Source organism: Nelusetta ayraudi, unplaced genomic scaffold (assembly GCF_046127955.1).
Source record: "Nelusetta ayraudi isolate G7.1 ecotype Tasmania unplaced genomic scaffold, CSIRO-AGI_Nayr_v1 ptg000042l, whole genome shotgun sequence".
Classification (NCBI taxonomy): Eukaryota; Metazoa; Chordata; class Actinopteri; order Tetraodontiformes; family Monacanthidae; genus Nelusetta; species Nelusetta ayraudi.
This window is the reverse complement of record NW_027466092.1, coordinates 11,807,973-11,824,096: the sequence shown is the minus strand read 5'-3', so window position 1 is coordinate 11,824,096 and position 16,124 is coordinate 11,807,973. Positions and strand designations below refer to the sequence as shown.

The 16,124-nt window shown below is 39.9% G+C and overlaps 2 protein-coding genes across 2 annotated transcripts; both read right to left on the bottom strand.

Moving 5' to 3' along the window:
* Nucleotides 1-1,594: 1,594 nt before the first annotated feature.
* LOC142894311 (lysosomal dipeptide transporter MFSD1-like) lies at nt 1,595-7,014 on the bottom strand. Its single transcript, XM_076035575.1, has 13 exons — nt 6,978-7,014; nt 6,056-6,156; nt 5,859-5,968; nt 5,567-5,622; nt 5,346-5,489; nt 5,105-5,263; nt 4,907-5,022; nt 3,654-3,754; nt 3,449-3,560; nt 3,244-3,381; nt 2,276-2,415; nt 2,078-2,189; nt 1,595-1,985 (listed from the first exon to the last, which is right to left on the bottom strand). The coding sequence occupies exons 1-13, from the start codon at nt 7,012-7,014 to the stop codon at nt 1,863-1,865; spliced, it is 1,449 nt and encodes a 482-aa protein (XP_075891690.1). The 3' UTR covers nt 1,595-1,862.
* A 1,186-nt stretch (nt 7,015-8,200) lies between these two features.
* LOC142894310 (lysosomal dipeptide transporter MFSD1-like) lies at nt 8,201-15,898 on the bottom strand. Its single transcript, XM_076035574.1, has 13 exons — nt 15,873-15,898; nt 15,072-15,240; nt 14,886-14,995; nt 14,419-14,474; nt 14,183-14,326; nt 13,956-14,114; nt 13,757-13,872; nt 13,490-13,590; nt 13,287-13,398; nt 13,048-13,185; nt 9,857-9,996; nt 9,673-9,784; nt 8,201-8,756 (listed from the first exon to the last, which is right to left on the bottom strand). Exons 1-13 carry the CDS (start codon nt 15,896-15,898, stop codon nt 8,631-8,633), a joined length of 1,509 nt encoding a protein of 502 aa, XP_075891689.1. The 3' UTR covers nt 8,201-8,630.
* Nucleotides 15,899-16,124: the final 226 nt, after the last annotated feature.

The window sequence follows — 16,124 nt, the reverse complement described above, 5'->3', positions numbered from 1 at the left end:
TTGGCCAGGCTGCTGTTGAGGAGGCTCGACACACTCATGCTGTCCAGCCTGTCGGCCAGACAGTTGATGCTGAAGGCCGAGCCCAGGTGAGACACCATGAGGGCAAACTTTGCAGGTGTCGAAAAAGTCTAAAAAGGCACAGGTACCAAGTTGGTCCCGGTGACCGTGTCAGCGGCTGTGGGTATGTGTGTGTGACAGTTGACAGTCAGGAAGCTAAGGGACTAACTCCCAGCATACGTCCCGTAAGAAGATTAAGTGAGGTATATTTTTAGGTTTTATCTTTGTGGTTCAGAGGATCTGAGCTCACCTTCTCCTCTCCTTTCCAATGACATGGGCTTCACCCTCCTACTGATCTGTTGCATCATTCCTCTTCCAGTACGTATTTGTGAGCATGTGGAAAGTGAGGATGTGCAAAAAATAGAAATACAGAGGATTTCCGGTGATGTTTTCGAAGCCTCAGTTCGAATGTTTTTCGTACAAGATTGACTTTTTCATTTGGTTCTTTGATCAGTAATCTGTTATTAAGCTTCACTGCCTTTTTTTTTTTTTTTTTAATAAATCTGGTATGGAGTGCAAGACAAAGCATTAGCAGCTACATAATTCAGTCAGTTAAAATTTACTGTTTTCGATTTTACTCTTAAATTTTGGAGTTTTATGAAAAACAGATTGCTTCAATTATTTGTTTTTTTAATTGCAAAGTTATCAGTGCACTTTTACATCTGTCGAAACATTTACAAGTTTGAAACGAAGAGAGCAGATTTAATTTAATAACACAGAATCATAAGATATGTGAAAATGTCAACCACAATTTATATAGAAGCAGTTTGTACTCCTTTATGTTAGATAAATGATTTCAACATTTTTGTGTAATTCAGTATATTTTTCAGTAACTATTATGAGTCAAATTTATTTATAATTTCACTTTCCTAATCAGTTCCTATAATTCTTGTTTGATTTGCACATGAATGCATTATAGAATGTTTGCACACAGGTATATAGTGTACAATATGTAAAGTTGTTATCACATGTACTAGCCTGTGATCTCATAGTTATATTTAGATCACCTCTCGACCGGGCTGTTGACTCTTGATGCTTGATGGGCGTGATTGGCACCAGGCTCAGAGCTGGAGAAGAGAATTGTTTGTAAGAATTCCAAAACAAATTAACAACAACAAATGCGTAAGCTCTCAGCACTGTGTCCTTAGATTGAAGTTCGTCCCCTAGTAATCAGATGTTGAAAGAGCGCCACCTACTGACTGCAGATTGAAATGATAGAAGTTCGACTTTTTGTCTCTGAACATGTTTTGCGCTGGATGGATTTTTTTCCACTCTCCCTTGCACACAGCATGAATTCGACATAAAAGTGCTCTCGTCAGACAGACTTATGTTTCCTACCCAGGCAGTGATACAACAACAACAACAACAACAACAAAAACAACAACGACGACAAAGAGCGATTCAAAGAAACCTCTGTATTGTCTTGTTTGCAGAAATGTTAAGAGTTAATTTAATTTCTGTTGTGCTGTTTGCTTCGGAATAGCAAAGTGTGACACACAGTCAGGATGGCCACAGGAGGACCACTGACCCGAACACTTAGGGGCACAAAGACAGAACCCGACCACAGGAGAGCCAGCTTCTCCAGTCGGGCTGAGGGAAAGGGGACACGAGCTTCAAGAATTCACTTAATGGATGCTAAAGTGGAGAGACATTGTTTTAACATCGAAGGTGACATTTTATTGGATAAAGATGTGGGATTTAGTTAAAAAAGAATTGACAAAAGGTTTCAGAATCCTCATCGGAAGTTCAGCAATACTTTAAAATGAAGGAAACAAAAGCAAAGAGAAGGAAAATGAAGACAAAATCTAATGTCTGCTGGAATAGGACGCCCTTTTCCCATTTCCTGTGTCTCCTTCGCCCTGGCTGAGTGACTTTGTTTCCGGTTCTGTCACCTTGAATTTCCTGGTTGTCTTGTTCATAACCCCACCCTGTTAAAAAAAAAGAAAAAAAAAAAAGAAAGATCCGCTCATTAGCAGTAACACCATAAAAATGTCTACAACTGGTGCGCAGGATGCATGACCTGTCTGTGGTCGACGAGGTTGAGCAACGCTGTGGTGATGATGCAGCAGATGAGGTTGCCGAGCATGAAGAGCAACATCCTCTGCCAACGCCACATGGGGATTTTAGCTGTGCTGAGAAGTGGAGCAGAGTGAAGAGTGGAGGTCACTGAACGTCCTGGTCCTGACACGGCTGCCTGAGCCGTGGGACATCTTCTTACCTCGAGGTGGTTCCTAAAACTGCTCCGATGATCAGATTGGACACCCCATTCCCAAACATGAACATGGAAGTTGTCAGGCCTAGGGACATTCCCAAAGTGCCCTGAGGCACCATGAGGGCGTGGCAGGGCCACAGGCACACCTTGAGGGCAAAACACACAGCTGAACGTCTCGTAAAACATTATTACATATTGTAGACATACTGTATGTTTGTGAAATGTAATATCTCTCTTTGACAAGTCTATTAACATATGAAAAGCTAATGCTAATTAAAGTTAAAAAAAAAAATAGGTTTATATGAAAGTTGAAGCTCCTAAAAGACCAAGTTGATCAGGTAACATTTATTTATCCATCCATTTACTTATTTAAAAAAAAAAAAAAAAAATGCAATATACGCTGTATTTTGGATTGTTTTGGAAAATTTGGACAACCTGTGAGAAAAATTAGTTTCTGAGAATAATAAGAAGAATAAGAAATAATATGATAAATGTTATAAAATCCTATTTAAAACGAAGATATTTTACTGTTATTTGGCAAATAACAAACTCAAACAACTTTGGATTCACCTTCATGCAACAAAATGTGTGTAGCTTACTGGTTGTTTTCTGTTCACACTAAAAGTACACCAAAATAACCGTTTTTTCTGTAAAACAGTCCTTTCATAAATTCATGAATATCAATAATTTAAGACCTTCCACATCCTGGTGTAATAACCGTTGCAGAAAGATAAAAACTGATTTTGCTGATTAACAGTATTTGGATCTTCAGTTATTCTCCCACTGGGTTGGACAAGGTTTTCTTCTTCTTGTCTTTCCGATGCTGATTATTGTAATTCATTTTTAGCTACTCAATTTTTCCTGACAGGAAATGAATAAATAAAATAAAAATGAAAATAAATAGCTAAAGAGAAGCAACAGTTGATTAAAGGTATTTTCTCTTTACTAAAAAAAATATGAAAAAATTGACTCACAGCCACACAGGAGTAGGAGACTCCCAGCCATAATGTGGAGACGAGAGGATGGACGTAGGTGAAGTAGAGGAGCCCAAACATGGGCAATGTCAGGACCGCACAGGACAACGCCAAAAACCCCCGCAGTCCCACATAATCCTAACACAACACATTCTGTGTTACAGGTGAACGGCTCATTGAAAACTTTTCACAAACAGATACCCACCACAAAAACGCCAAAGGGCCCCATGAGGAACACGGCGCAGTCATAAGTCGACCCAGCAATATAGGAGGCTTCTCTGGGAGTGAAGATGTTGTATTTATCCTGTATAAACATACTGGGACAGAGGAGCGGAAAACAGAAATGTTTTGTCAAACAAAAATTCTGGCTGAAGTAAATCCATCAGAAAGGAACAAGCTGGGAGAGGTACCTGGCATCAGCGATGAAGGGACAGATTGTGTTGTAGAAGAACATGATGGTGAGAGCCACCAGCCAGTATTTCAGAGGCAGCAGCTTGACATCTTGAATCCTCTGAGAGGACAAACGTCACAGAAATTAAATGATTCCAGGAAAGAGAGAGCCGGGCATAGCGCTGCAACGAGGAGGGTCAACTGGGCAACTGTCAAGGGGAATCAAAGCTGACACACTAATTATTTACTCACTAATTCACACATTTACCACGTGGGGAGAGGGTTGATGAATGATTGATGATTGTGCGACTAATTGAATTCAACTCCAGCTTTGTGTTTTTGGCCAGGAGGTCGATCGCCCATCGTCCCCGAATGTCTGGAAATGCTGCCGGTTAAACTGAGTGGTGCTGACTTTGGATTCCAAATTGATTGCCAGCCAAAGTTAACTTTTTTTATTCTGGTGCCGATGGGTGGAAGTTTTAGCACCAAATTTAAGCTCCATACTGGAGCATTAAATCAAAGTGAAAATCAAACACTTGAGATTACGAGAGATTTCTGTTGCACATTTACTGTGAAATCAGTGAAGGCTGTGGTGATATTTTGTGAACCACACAGAATGAAAAATGATTGCATCTATTCTCTTGTTGTTGTGTTGTCTATAAATGTATCACTTACTGCACATTTGAACAGAGTAGGATGCCTCCTCTGTGATTTCTTCTTTTGCCCATTTTAGCATTTTATGTTTTTTTTTGCTCACATGATTCAAGGGTCTAAGGGCAGGGGGTATTGCTTCAGCCCTTTAAGGCAAATTGTATTTGCAAACCTGGGCTATAAAAAATTAAATCTGATTGACTGATTGATTGATTGTTCGTTCAGAGGACTCGACAATCCAACTTGACTCGAAATAGGTACACTGAAACCACTTTTCTTGACAAAATATATCCTCTGTAGCCTCATGGCCAGGAGCCATGGTCAAGTTAGCAAATGATAGAATACATGGACTATAAATAATCTTTTTTCTATCTTAATGAGAGAAACTGGACCACCACAAATGGACATTTATGACCCAAAGGAGCAGTGCAGAGAGAAAAATTACATAAGGAAAATATGTTGTGTTCTTCCAATGTAATTACTTTTACAATGGACTACTTCGCACCACTTCTGGAATATAAATTGAATGATACAACTTGATTCAAAATCAGCTACTAACATTAAGTGAGCCACATTACAATAAATCAATACACAAAGCAACAATGACAAAAATGATTCATACCATGTTGTTGGACTCCTTCTGGATGACATCAGCGAGGCCCAACTTTTTCATTCCGATGTGGTCCAAGATTGCGACGATAATGGAAATGATCAATCCAAACACACATAACACAACACCTGCACAACAAAGAAAAATGCCATGTGCTGCATAAGCAGAAAAAAAAACCATACCTCTAACATGGCCATGTCAAAGACTTACCACCCCAAAGTGTCCACTGCATCCCATATTGTTCCTCAAAACTCTGAGTGATTAAGAAGTTCATGACTGAACCCAGGCGAGAGCAGCCAACAGTCAGACCGAAAGCCAACGATAGCTCCTTGTCTTTGAACCACATGGCCGTGATGCGCTGCTGCACCACTGAAAGGGACCAAAAAGACGACGTTTTCAAGACATTCCCATTCCCGGGTGTGCACGCATAACCTCTGACAAGTCGGTTTACCGATCAGAGAGCCGTTGCCCGCTCCAAAAAAGACTCGTCCGAGGAGCATGAGCAGCAGCAGATAGGGGGTCCCTTTGAAGTGTGACCCCAGTGCGAAGAGCAAGGAGCCAAAAACACACAGCGAAGAGAACAAAAATGCCCCCCCTGTATAAAAAGAGTTGAAGTCTTATTGGCCCAGCGTGCAACACGCCCAGCGTTCATAAGAATTTAGAGAGACTTACAGCCATTTCCAAATTTATCGATAAAAAATCCTGCCAAGACCACCACGACTGCACTTCTGTTGAGAAAAACAACAAAAAACACCCGTTGCTGTTTTTGAATACACCCTCAGTATTACTTCATCATGAGGCATTATGGCTAGAAAGTAACTTCTCCAGCTCAGGAAAGAAAGGCTCCCATTTGTTCCTCTCATGTCCTGACTGTATAGGACAGATTGACTAAAGTTAAAGAACCGGGAACAGAGGAAACTCAGTGACACAGAAAAGAGAAAGTGTGTATTTTGCAGGTCCTTACACCCAAGAATAAACAGCAAATAAAGAGTTGTACTGCTGTGGAGTCAGCCCCAGACCTAACTTGCAATCCATGGTCCCATTGACCTCTGTTGCATTTGGACATGTCAGGTTCTGTCAAATGGAAAGGAAGTCAGTCATTGTTTCTGCCTTTTTTTATATCTCAAAACTTACCCTAAACTCTTGCATCTGCAGACTCACCCCCTGAAACTGAGCCTGTAGTGCACTGGGCAGGTCATAGCAGAAATACGCGCCAAATGACATCAGACAGTTGAACAGGAGCACCAAAAAGCGATAACAAGCTGGAAAAGAAATGGCAAAAATTCAAATTACTAGGTCATGTTTAATAACTTTTGTCAGTTTTGTCTAACATCCAAAGAGGCTGCTTGAAAAAGTGTTTTAGAGTGTCAGAACAGTCTGAACGCGAATAAGTGGACGCAGAGGAAATCTACTTAAGAATGAAATAATCTCAGTAAAAATATTTTTCAATCAATACTTTTAGTTTTATTTGGATGTAAAAATATGCATACAACTTCTTTTTCTCATTTCAAATCTCCAAGATATAGTATATTTCAAAATTACAAAATGGCAGCCAATCAGATGTCTCTCTACAGACAGTGGCTTTGAATTTTACAGTCCAAATAAGATGAAAATGATGAAAAATGAAACTGTTGCTGTCAGATTTAATTAACCAGATTTAGCAACGGAGGCACCGAGGTGGCAACGCTGCTTTGGGCTGTGACCACAAGTTTGTGTGATTAACAAAAAAAGAAAGAAAGGCAGTTTCCTGTTAAAAAAAAAAAAAAAAGAAAAGAAAAGAAATTCTGAATAATAAAATCCATGCATGCATTGTGAGTTGGGAGATTTCACACACAAATTCTAAGGAACACACACATCAAACAAAGATGTTTTTTAATCAAAATGGATTTTAAATAAAAAATAGATATACATTTGAGGATTTGTGTGTTTGCCACCCTGACTGACTACCTAGCTTACTAACTAACTAACTGAATTAATCGATGGGTAATGTTTGAGAATCATACCATTTTCCCAGAAATGCTGTTGAAATAAACTAAGAACAAATTAGTTCTGAAAATACAGCTGCAGCATGCAGGGTACATACCTTTCGGTGCTGAGTGGATGAGCACCAAGGACGACATGTCAAAGAATGGACACGCACGGTGTTTGTCCCTAGAGCTCGTGAAATAATGTTCATATTGAGAGGCAGATTCATGGAGAGGGGTTGGAGCCTAGGCTGAGATACCAGATCACACCAGAAATGACCTGAGTTGGAATTCTCACATCTAAGCGTAATTTGAATAATTGCTTAGGCAATTCAGTCAAATAAATAGGTTCCTGTTGCTGCTGTATTTCTAGACATGGGGAAGATGCTTCACTTGTTAAATGAGTTTCCTGACAAGCCAAGTCACCCTGAAAGGAGCCAACTGTGCTTCTTATTGTGTTGGGCTTTAAAGTAAAAATGAATAAATAATAAGAAAAAACAAACAGCTCTTGTCAGAAATTAATTTTAACCTAGGGGTTACAATGTCACCATAACTTCATAGTACAAATAGAAGGATTAAGCCAAAGGATCAGTTTTCCTTATTAAATGGATGACGAAAGTGTTGTCTCTTGCCAGAAAACAAACTCAGATCCCCAAACTCTGCAACCGCAAAAGACTGTTTCGGACTAAACAGGTAAGCTCGATCACATTAACCCCATTAAAATTTGTATATTTGCTATGAGTGCTATGCCTGTCTGGACCATTCAGTATCTTATCAACATGAGTAGAGTAGATAGAGTAGAGAGTCAAGATTCATATTTATTTATTAACTTAGAAAAAAAAATATTGTCTGGATTCAGAGAATGCATATTTACAAAGTGATTTATTCTCTATATATCACAGTAAATGTGTGTTAAAATGTGTGTATCAAATTTAAAATTAAGGGTTAAGGGTTTACTTGTTGAATGGTCATGACTTTTTTTTTCAAATGTCATCTACATTATGCTTACTGCTATACTCACACACACTCTTTGGTGACTTAATCTAATTAATGATTGAAATGCCATTAATTAGATATTGACCAAGGTTTGTAAGCAACAGGTGACATCCCCAGGCCAAAGAGGCAAAAAGCAAACACCAAAGTTGTTCATCTCAAAAAGACCCTTTTATTGATTGTCATTAATGCGTAACAACATCTAAAATGAATGAATAATCATGAGATAGTAAGTCAAACACAACAGCAATGTACCAGTCATGCCAGCGGCAGTGGATGTGGACATTCCTTAAATACACATCTTGTGCTGCAGATGAGTGCATAATATTAAAATTTAAGACTTGCTTATTCACAAAAATAAGGCAGGCACACTAGACAGAATGATTCCTATATACCCATGGAATACATTTCAAATATCCATCTGGAAAAGAGCCCATGGGTAGTATCTGAAAAGAAGGGAGGAACTTTTACAACAACCAAACATTTGGGGTATGTGACAAAAAGTTCTTCCAAACCAACCGGCAGTCATTGCTTCACTGGAACAAGTTGACAAAAGGCTAGTGAAAATGTTTGGTAGCATCTTACCCTGTGAAGCAAAACCAAGCCACCCTATTGCTATTAATATGTATTTCACACAGGAGGTATTTCACACAGGAGTTTTCACTTGAAAAGCCTCCTGTTTTTCAAGCTTTTTTGACTTCTAAGAGACAGGAAAAACCTCCTGTCTCAGATGTTGAGGTGGCTAACAAGATCAGGACAAAAAGGGGAAACAGGAAGAGTCAGGAGCACGAAGAATACGATTTGACATCCCTGTTTTTCAGATTCTCTGCCTTGTTGAGGGACTCTTGATCAGAGTCTCTTTCTCCCTGATAAAGGTTTTCCTTTGCCTTGTTCAGGGTCCAGCCCTGAATGAAAAAAAGTTGAGATGAGAATGAGATGAGCCATGAACCATGTAGGTGCAGTTAAAATATGATAACAAATATCAGTAGTGGGTCGTAAGGACCTGCAAGGTCTTCTCTGCTGGCCTAAACTTTCTGAAAAAAGTACATTTTCCGATTAATATTATAATACAGTTATTCTCCATTGTCTGTTGTTTTCACATTGTGTAATAACCACTTGATTGTGTTGCTTCCATTGCTGTGTATTATGGATTATCCAATCATATTTCAGCTAGCTTGTGTTGTCAGGTTCTATGATATCTGCTTAAGGCCAGCAGAATCGACATTGCAGGCTCCTGTTCGCTGTAAATGAGTGGACCACAGTTAGTTGTAACAGCCAATCAGAGCTCCCATACGCAATGCCTCAAGACCAGCTGGATGGTTTTACACTGAATTTCACACAAACGTGTCCTGTGACTGGATAAACCCTGAGAACTTTACAATTTGAACTCAACCCAAAGAGAATATAAAAATTTTGTTGCCGAATTATCTGTAGTGTACAATGTAAACAACATTTTTGACAGTGTCACTGTGCTTATAATTACTTAAGTCTTAATTGGGATTTAAATGCTCCGGGAACTGAGTTTTGTGTCATATTGAGGGTATTATGAGGTGTATTAATTTGGGGTGAACTAAATACGATGTCGATGATGGCCGGGAGCATGGCATTGGTGCGACCTTCCATTAGTCCGACAAATTGCCCATTGGTCCAATCTCCTCTAACCCTAACCCTAACCGTAACCCCAACCCTAATGGGAGGTCCGACCAATGGGAAATTTGTCGGACTAATGGGAGGTCGGACTAATTCAGTTCCCCTGATGGCCTAGGCGTGAAATGCACCACTGACAAATATGATACACAGGAAGTGAGCAGAGTGGCTGACCTGTCTATAGTCGACAATATTCAGTAGTACTGAGGTGATGTTGGCGCAAACAACGTTGGCCAGCAGGAATATTAACATTCCCTGCCAGCGCCACAGTGGGATCTTAGCCGCGCTGTGAAAGAAAATGGAAAGTTTGTAAATGTCGCAGACAAGCCACGTTTCTTACTTTGAAGTTGCTTCATACCTAGAGGTGGTTCCCAAAATCCATCCAATGACCAGGTTACACACCCCATTCCCAGCCGTACTGATGGAGAGAGTCAGGGCCAGGGCAGTTCCAAGGGTGGACTGTGGTACAACCATTGCAATTGAAGGCCATGAGCACATCTGGAGAAAAGGTTCAAAAAGAGGCTCAGTTCTTTGAAACATGATTCCAATAAACATGTATCCCATTTTATGCATGTCCATCAATGTGTTATCCATACATTTTCATGTACATATATTTGAGATATACAGCTGGTAGCTAAGCTCTCCAGTTCCACTGGTGCATTAGTTTTGCTCATTTTTGATTGTTTGATATTTTTATTTAAAGAATGACAAACAACATATTATAAACCATAATGCAGGTAACAAGAAAAGGGTTGGGGACCATAGGAATTTCAAATATGAGACCTAAAGTACACTGAGTCCATGTTGATTGTAGATCAGTACGTAGATGACTCCATAACAGGAAATCAAAATAAGAAATCAAACAGACAAAGCGTCTGTGAAATGTTTAAAATACAAAACTATGGGCTGCAGTTTCTGATTGAAAATGATCACAAATGTTTTAGCAACGTAAATAATATCAGTAGATATTATTATGATATTGTGTCCAGTGCTGGTTGGTCAGTTTCTTTTTGCTTTGTCTTTTTACCTCCCATCTTTTTTTGTCCTAACTATGAAACCAATGAAACCAAGGAAGTATGCTCACTTTTATGTTACTTCCCTTTCTCCTGATCATGTGTGTCATATCATTGTTTCATATATAATATAACTTTGAACATTGAACTTTTCCTTATCCTTCAAGGATTCAATTTCCTGCACATAGAAAGCTTAAAAACTCAACAACACTGTAGTGCCACATCTGGACCTAATGTTTTTCACCAGGACAATTGGGATTTATTGCAGCATGGCCTTCCGGTGAACCACGTTTGGAGGAACTAAAGGTGGTACCTGATTGGCTGTGATGCTACTTTCTCTGCGACTATCTCTACTTAAAATCTTAAAGCCGTAAAACACCCGCTCTCGGAAGAACACTTTCACCCACAAATCACAGTTGGGTGTCCACTCCGAAGCGCTCTCAGACGACCTGGTTCCAGACAGGGACTGGTACCACTGGCGGCCAGCGCTAGTTTTACGACCTTTATCTCTCTTCAGAACATTCCAAGGGCCATCCTCAACACAGATGTTCCTGAACATCTCAATATCAGACAATGTTAAACACTCTATTTTCCTTTTTACAGAGACATCTGGAAGTCACATATCTGTGACCACCATCAAAAATAAAGCATTAATGGACTTTGAATCACTCTTCTAACCCCAAGATTAACGGATTTAGGATTTCCTCCTAAAGGAAGCCTGGAGGCTTTCACGCTTCAGATGGAGCAAGAGTGTCCCCTAAGGGGGGGTTACGAAAGTGATTTCTAAGTGATCGATTAAAGTTGAATAAACTTTGCACGTTGGTTTTCCTCATATCAATGTTACATGCTTTGCCATAATCCCTATCATTACCATCACCAGTTTTCTACGTTACACTTAGGCGACTGTTACCTCAATCCATACATACACCTTTTAAATATTGACAACTACATATACATATATCTACTCATATATATAAATATATTTGCATACGTGCCCATAGAAGTGCCTGAATGCGAAATCTATTAAATCTTTCAGTTGTCTTTTAAATATAAATAAACTTACTCCTGCCCTTGTATGCATGCTTAGATAGGTTGATAGATATTTAGATATAAAATATAAGTTGAAGTTTTAATGTGCTTTGAACGCTATGTCTTCCTCAACTGTTTCCTAACTTTCGCAAGGTATCCACCATATGAAGGATCACACGGTTTTTATTTCTTCATGTTGTTCTCCTACCCTACACCACATACATATTCATCAGATGCGTATAGCGTAAGACGACCCATCAGTTTTAGTGTTTGAACAGCCTTTTCATTGGTTCTTGGAGTTCAAAAGACCACCCTCTTCTCCAAGTTATACCAGCGAACTCAGTTCCTTTGTCTCAGAAGAGAAGAAGATCAGAAGATGAAGAAGAAGTTTTCCTGAGTGTTGTCTAGTCTTTCTTAGTGTCGTCTTGTCTAGTGTTTTTGTCAACTTCATTTTTCTTCATTTCTGGCAAAAGGCCAATTTAAGACAGAAGCAGAAACAACTCAGCCTCGTCCAGTGACCATTATTTTTCATTTTAACTTTTGCCCAATCTCAACTGGCATCCTCAGCCCCGAGATTGTGATTTTTGTGATTTTTCTTTTTGGACCAGCCAAGCAGTTTTTCCTTCCAAGTAACCGTGTAATTCGTTTGATCACCAACATTACAACTGGTTACGAAGGAAGACTGATGCCAAAACGCCAGTGAAGGCACCTGCAGGACAGAGCAGAACGGGCAGTTCCACCTCGACGGTCGGTGTTGCTAATCCAAGCTTCCTGCGCGGTACCGGACCCAAACGGTACAGTACAAACTCCCAGGACCACCTTGGAAGAAGCTCATCCAACGTAAGCCCTCATCACTTGCTCACTGTCAAGAGTCTGGTTGTCGCATCAGTGTAACCAATAGCTGCCAAATTATTTTTGCTAGACTTAGCCACAACAAGGCTAGTAGACAAACAAAACTCTTTTATATTTCTTCTTTTATTTTGTTACTTTTAGCTTAAGTTTAGGTTTTCTTTATTTACTCTCTCTCTCTCTCTCTCTCTCTCTCTCTGTCTCTCACACCCACACACACACACGCACACATGCACGCACACAGTTCGTTGCTGATTGTGTCTTCATGATCACATTCATGTCATGCTGTTCTGTGTGAACCATCTATTGTTACACAAATAAATGCACATTAAGCCTGATGTCATTGTTTGACTGACTTATTAAAGTGTGGTTCAAATCCCTGCATATCGTCAAGAACTCCCCGTTAAGGAGACGGTATTGAGACTGATTCTGGCGTTTCCTGCTGACGTCAACAACCAAAAAGCAGGTGGTGCCCCGATCAAATCATATTAAATATTATAAACATTAAAATTATTAATTTCTTTTTGATGTCCGTTTCCACTCCTTCGTGAGTTTGATCGATTAAATTAATCAATCAACCTTACCCCACTACAACAGTGATCTCAAATGTGATGGGACGTAGACATTAGATATTGACATGGAGACTTGATAGACTTACAGCAAAAGCAGAGTAGGAGACTCCCAGCCAAATGGTGGAGACCAGAGGAGGGACGTAGGTGAAGGCCAGCAGTCCAAAGACAGGCAGAGTCAAGACGCAACAGATGAACATAAAAATGCCCCGCAGACCAGTGCAATCCTAAAACCAATACAGCACAAGCCTCTGTCACAAATGTCCTGCATATTTCACATGTATTCTCATAGAATGCTATAAATGCCTACTTAGTAAGTAGTACTTACTAGTAGAAGGCCAATGAGGGTCGTGAGGACCAGTGAGCAGTCGTATACTGAGCCGGATAAATAGGCACCCTCACCCTGGTAACTTTCACCGTATTTGTTCTCAAAGAACTGACTTCACACAGACAAAGTGGGGTAAAAGACTGTTGAAATAAGTATTTGATAGGAAGCTGTTTTCTACAAGTGTGCGTGGGATTGTACTGTACCTGGCATTTACAAGGAATGGAATAATATTGTTGTAGAAGAATGTGATGGTGAAAGTCAGCAGCCAGTATCTTATTGACAGCAGAGTCAGGTCCTGAATTTTCTATATACACAAGGAAATCCAAAAATTACCATTATCCCTAAATTAGAGTTTGATTGTAACACAGCATGACAACCAGTCTCCCTGTTCCTCCTGTAATGGAGGCAGTTAATAATGGATGGATATAGGTTGTTTAATCTCTTGGACAACACAATCCATGTTCGGATACCATTTTTCCAGACGTCTCTTGGATGACACCACTGGGACCCTGTTGCCTCATTTTGACACTGTCCAAGGTGCTGACTATCATTGCGATTATAAATCCAAACACACACAGCAGGACACCTACAGAAAACGGGGGGCGGGGGGGCACAAATTACACTTTTGGTCATGCAGCTTTGTGCCATTCAGCTCCCTGGTTGACCTACCACCCCAGAGTGTCCATTGCAGTCCATATTTTTCTTGAAATATGCTGGTGGTGAAAAAGTTCAAGACCGATCCCAGACGAGTGAAACCAAGAGTCAGGCCAAAAGCCAAGCCCAGCTCTTTGTTCTTAAACCAGGTGGCTGTGATGCAGTCCTGCACAACTGATAAGGACTGTTATTAATGTTGATTTTACGTCTTAAAGTTTCTAAATCCTGAGAGGTCATGGTACCTGCCAGAGATTGGCTTGCTGATCCGAAGAGTAGTCGTCCAAAGAGCATCAAGGGCAGCATACATGGAGCTCCTTTAAAATGGGCTCCCAATGCAAACAGTGAAGAGCCGACAATACACATAAAAGAGAACAGAAATGTTCCGCCTGTATAGGACAGGAGGGAAACATGTTTATCATTCCTGAAGATTCACCTGCTCCGTCCATTAACAGATCTGAAACCATGCACAACGACATACAGGAATTCCCAAATTTATCAATTAACAATCCAGACGGCATCAGCAATACTGCACTCCTATTGAGAGAGGGGGGAAGGGGGGAAAGAGAGAGAGAGAATTTTTAAATTGTTATTAGCAACCAGAACAATTCAAATTTGCTTCAACTCAGTTCAGCTTTATAGCTGTGTAGTGCCATGCCATAGCAAAGTTATCTCAAGGCATGTCAAGCAGGTCTATATCACTCTTTTTAGCCGATTGTTTCCACCAACAGCAAGAACTGAGGCAACAGCTGCAATTAAAAAATACCTTTGCAAAAGGCAGAAACCTCGAGCGGGTCCCATAAAATTAAGGGTGAGAGAAGATGAAAGAGCAGAAAAGGAGGAAGACAAAAAGAAAGCAGACAGTGGCTGTGCAATGATACAGAAGGCCATCAACAACATTAGCAGGGAGTAAAAGTAGTTTGCATGTGTTGGTGTGCAGGTTCTTACATCCAGGAACCGATTGCAAAGAGAGAGTTGTACTGCTGAGGACTCATCCCCAGTCCTAACACACAGTCCCCACTCCCATTGGTGGCTGTTGCACTGGGACATGTCAGATTCTGTCAGATAAAAGATAGTTACTCAAACTCACAATCACTTCTGAGTTTCAACCGGCTGCTGCTTTCTTTTACTTACCCCCTGAAACTGAGCCTGCAAAACACTGGGAATGTCGTAGGAAAAATAAGATCCAAATGACAGCAGACAGTTGAAGAAGAGCACCAAAAAGCGATAATAAGCTGTAAAATAAGTATATAGATAAGTAATTACAAGGGTAATTAAAGAGCACCGCAAGGTTGATAAGAAGCTGTGAAGAAATTATGAAAAAGTGCAATTTCTGATGCAACTCACACACAAGTCAACCATGCATTAATCTAACTACTGAGAAATTACTTGCTGGAGAATATTTTCTAACCAAAATATAACACCAATATAATCAATGACTAGTATAAAAAAAAAATATCCTAATTTCATTGCTTGGATTTTAAATCTGAAAATCTTGCTTTTCCCCTTCGTAAACCTACAGTGGAAAGTCGATTCAGATGATCCCATAACCAGAAGGTTTGTCTTATAGGAAAAGACACAGAGGGTACAAGAGTGAAAAGTGATTAGTGATTGTTTTATTGGAGCTTTTATTGCATTACAGTATGGTATCAAAGGCCTTTCTTGGTGGACATAATAATTTTTGCTCAACTCAAAACTGTCTTTGGCCAGATTTCCCTGTGAACTACAGGTAACCATTGACTATCGATACTCCAGCTTACATGTTTAGCCTTCTGTCGTCTATTTCGAAATATGGATATATAAATGGCGTGGATTGTGGCAAGTGATTGGCCTGGTATGCCTGGTCAAGTATTATATAGCAGTCTTCAGAAATAAAGAAAAAATGTGAAGCATTACTTTACTTAGTTCTTCAAGTCTTTTAAAAACTTGAAATACCTGATAGACGACAGTAGGTTGTACATTACATTTTCCCCTCATTTAAGTAGAACCAAATACAGTCAAGAAACTGGTTCCAACTGGCTTATCAACAAATATGACAAAGGGTTTTCTTTCAGGAGCCAGTGTTCTCATAAGCCATGCAAGTCAGTTATGGTCGCATTGATACACGGTGGATGGTAAACCGCTGTTCCTGCCACAACTGGATTTTGCAAGAGTCTTGCTTTTTAGTTCTTGAATTTAGTGCATGAA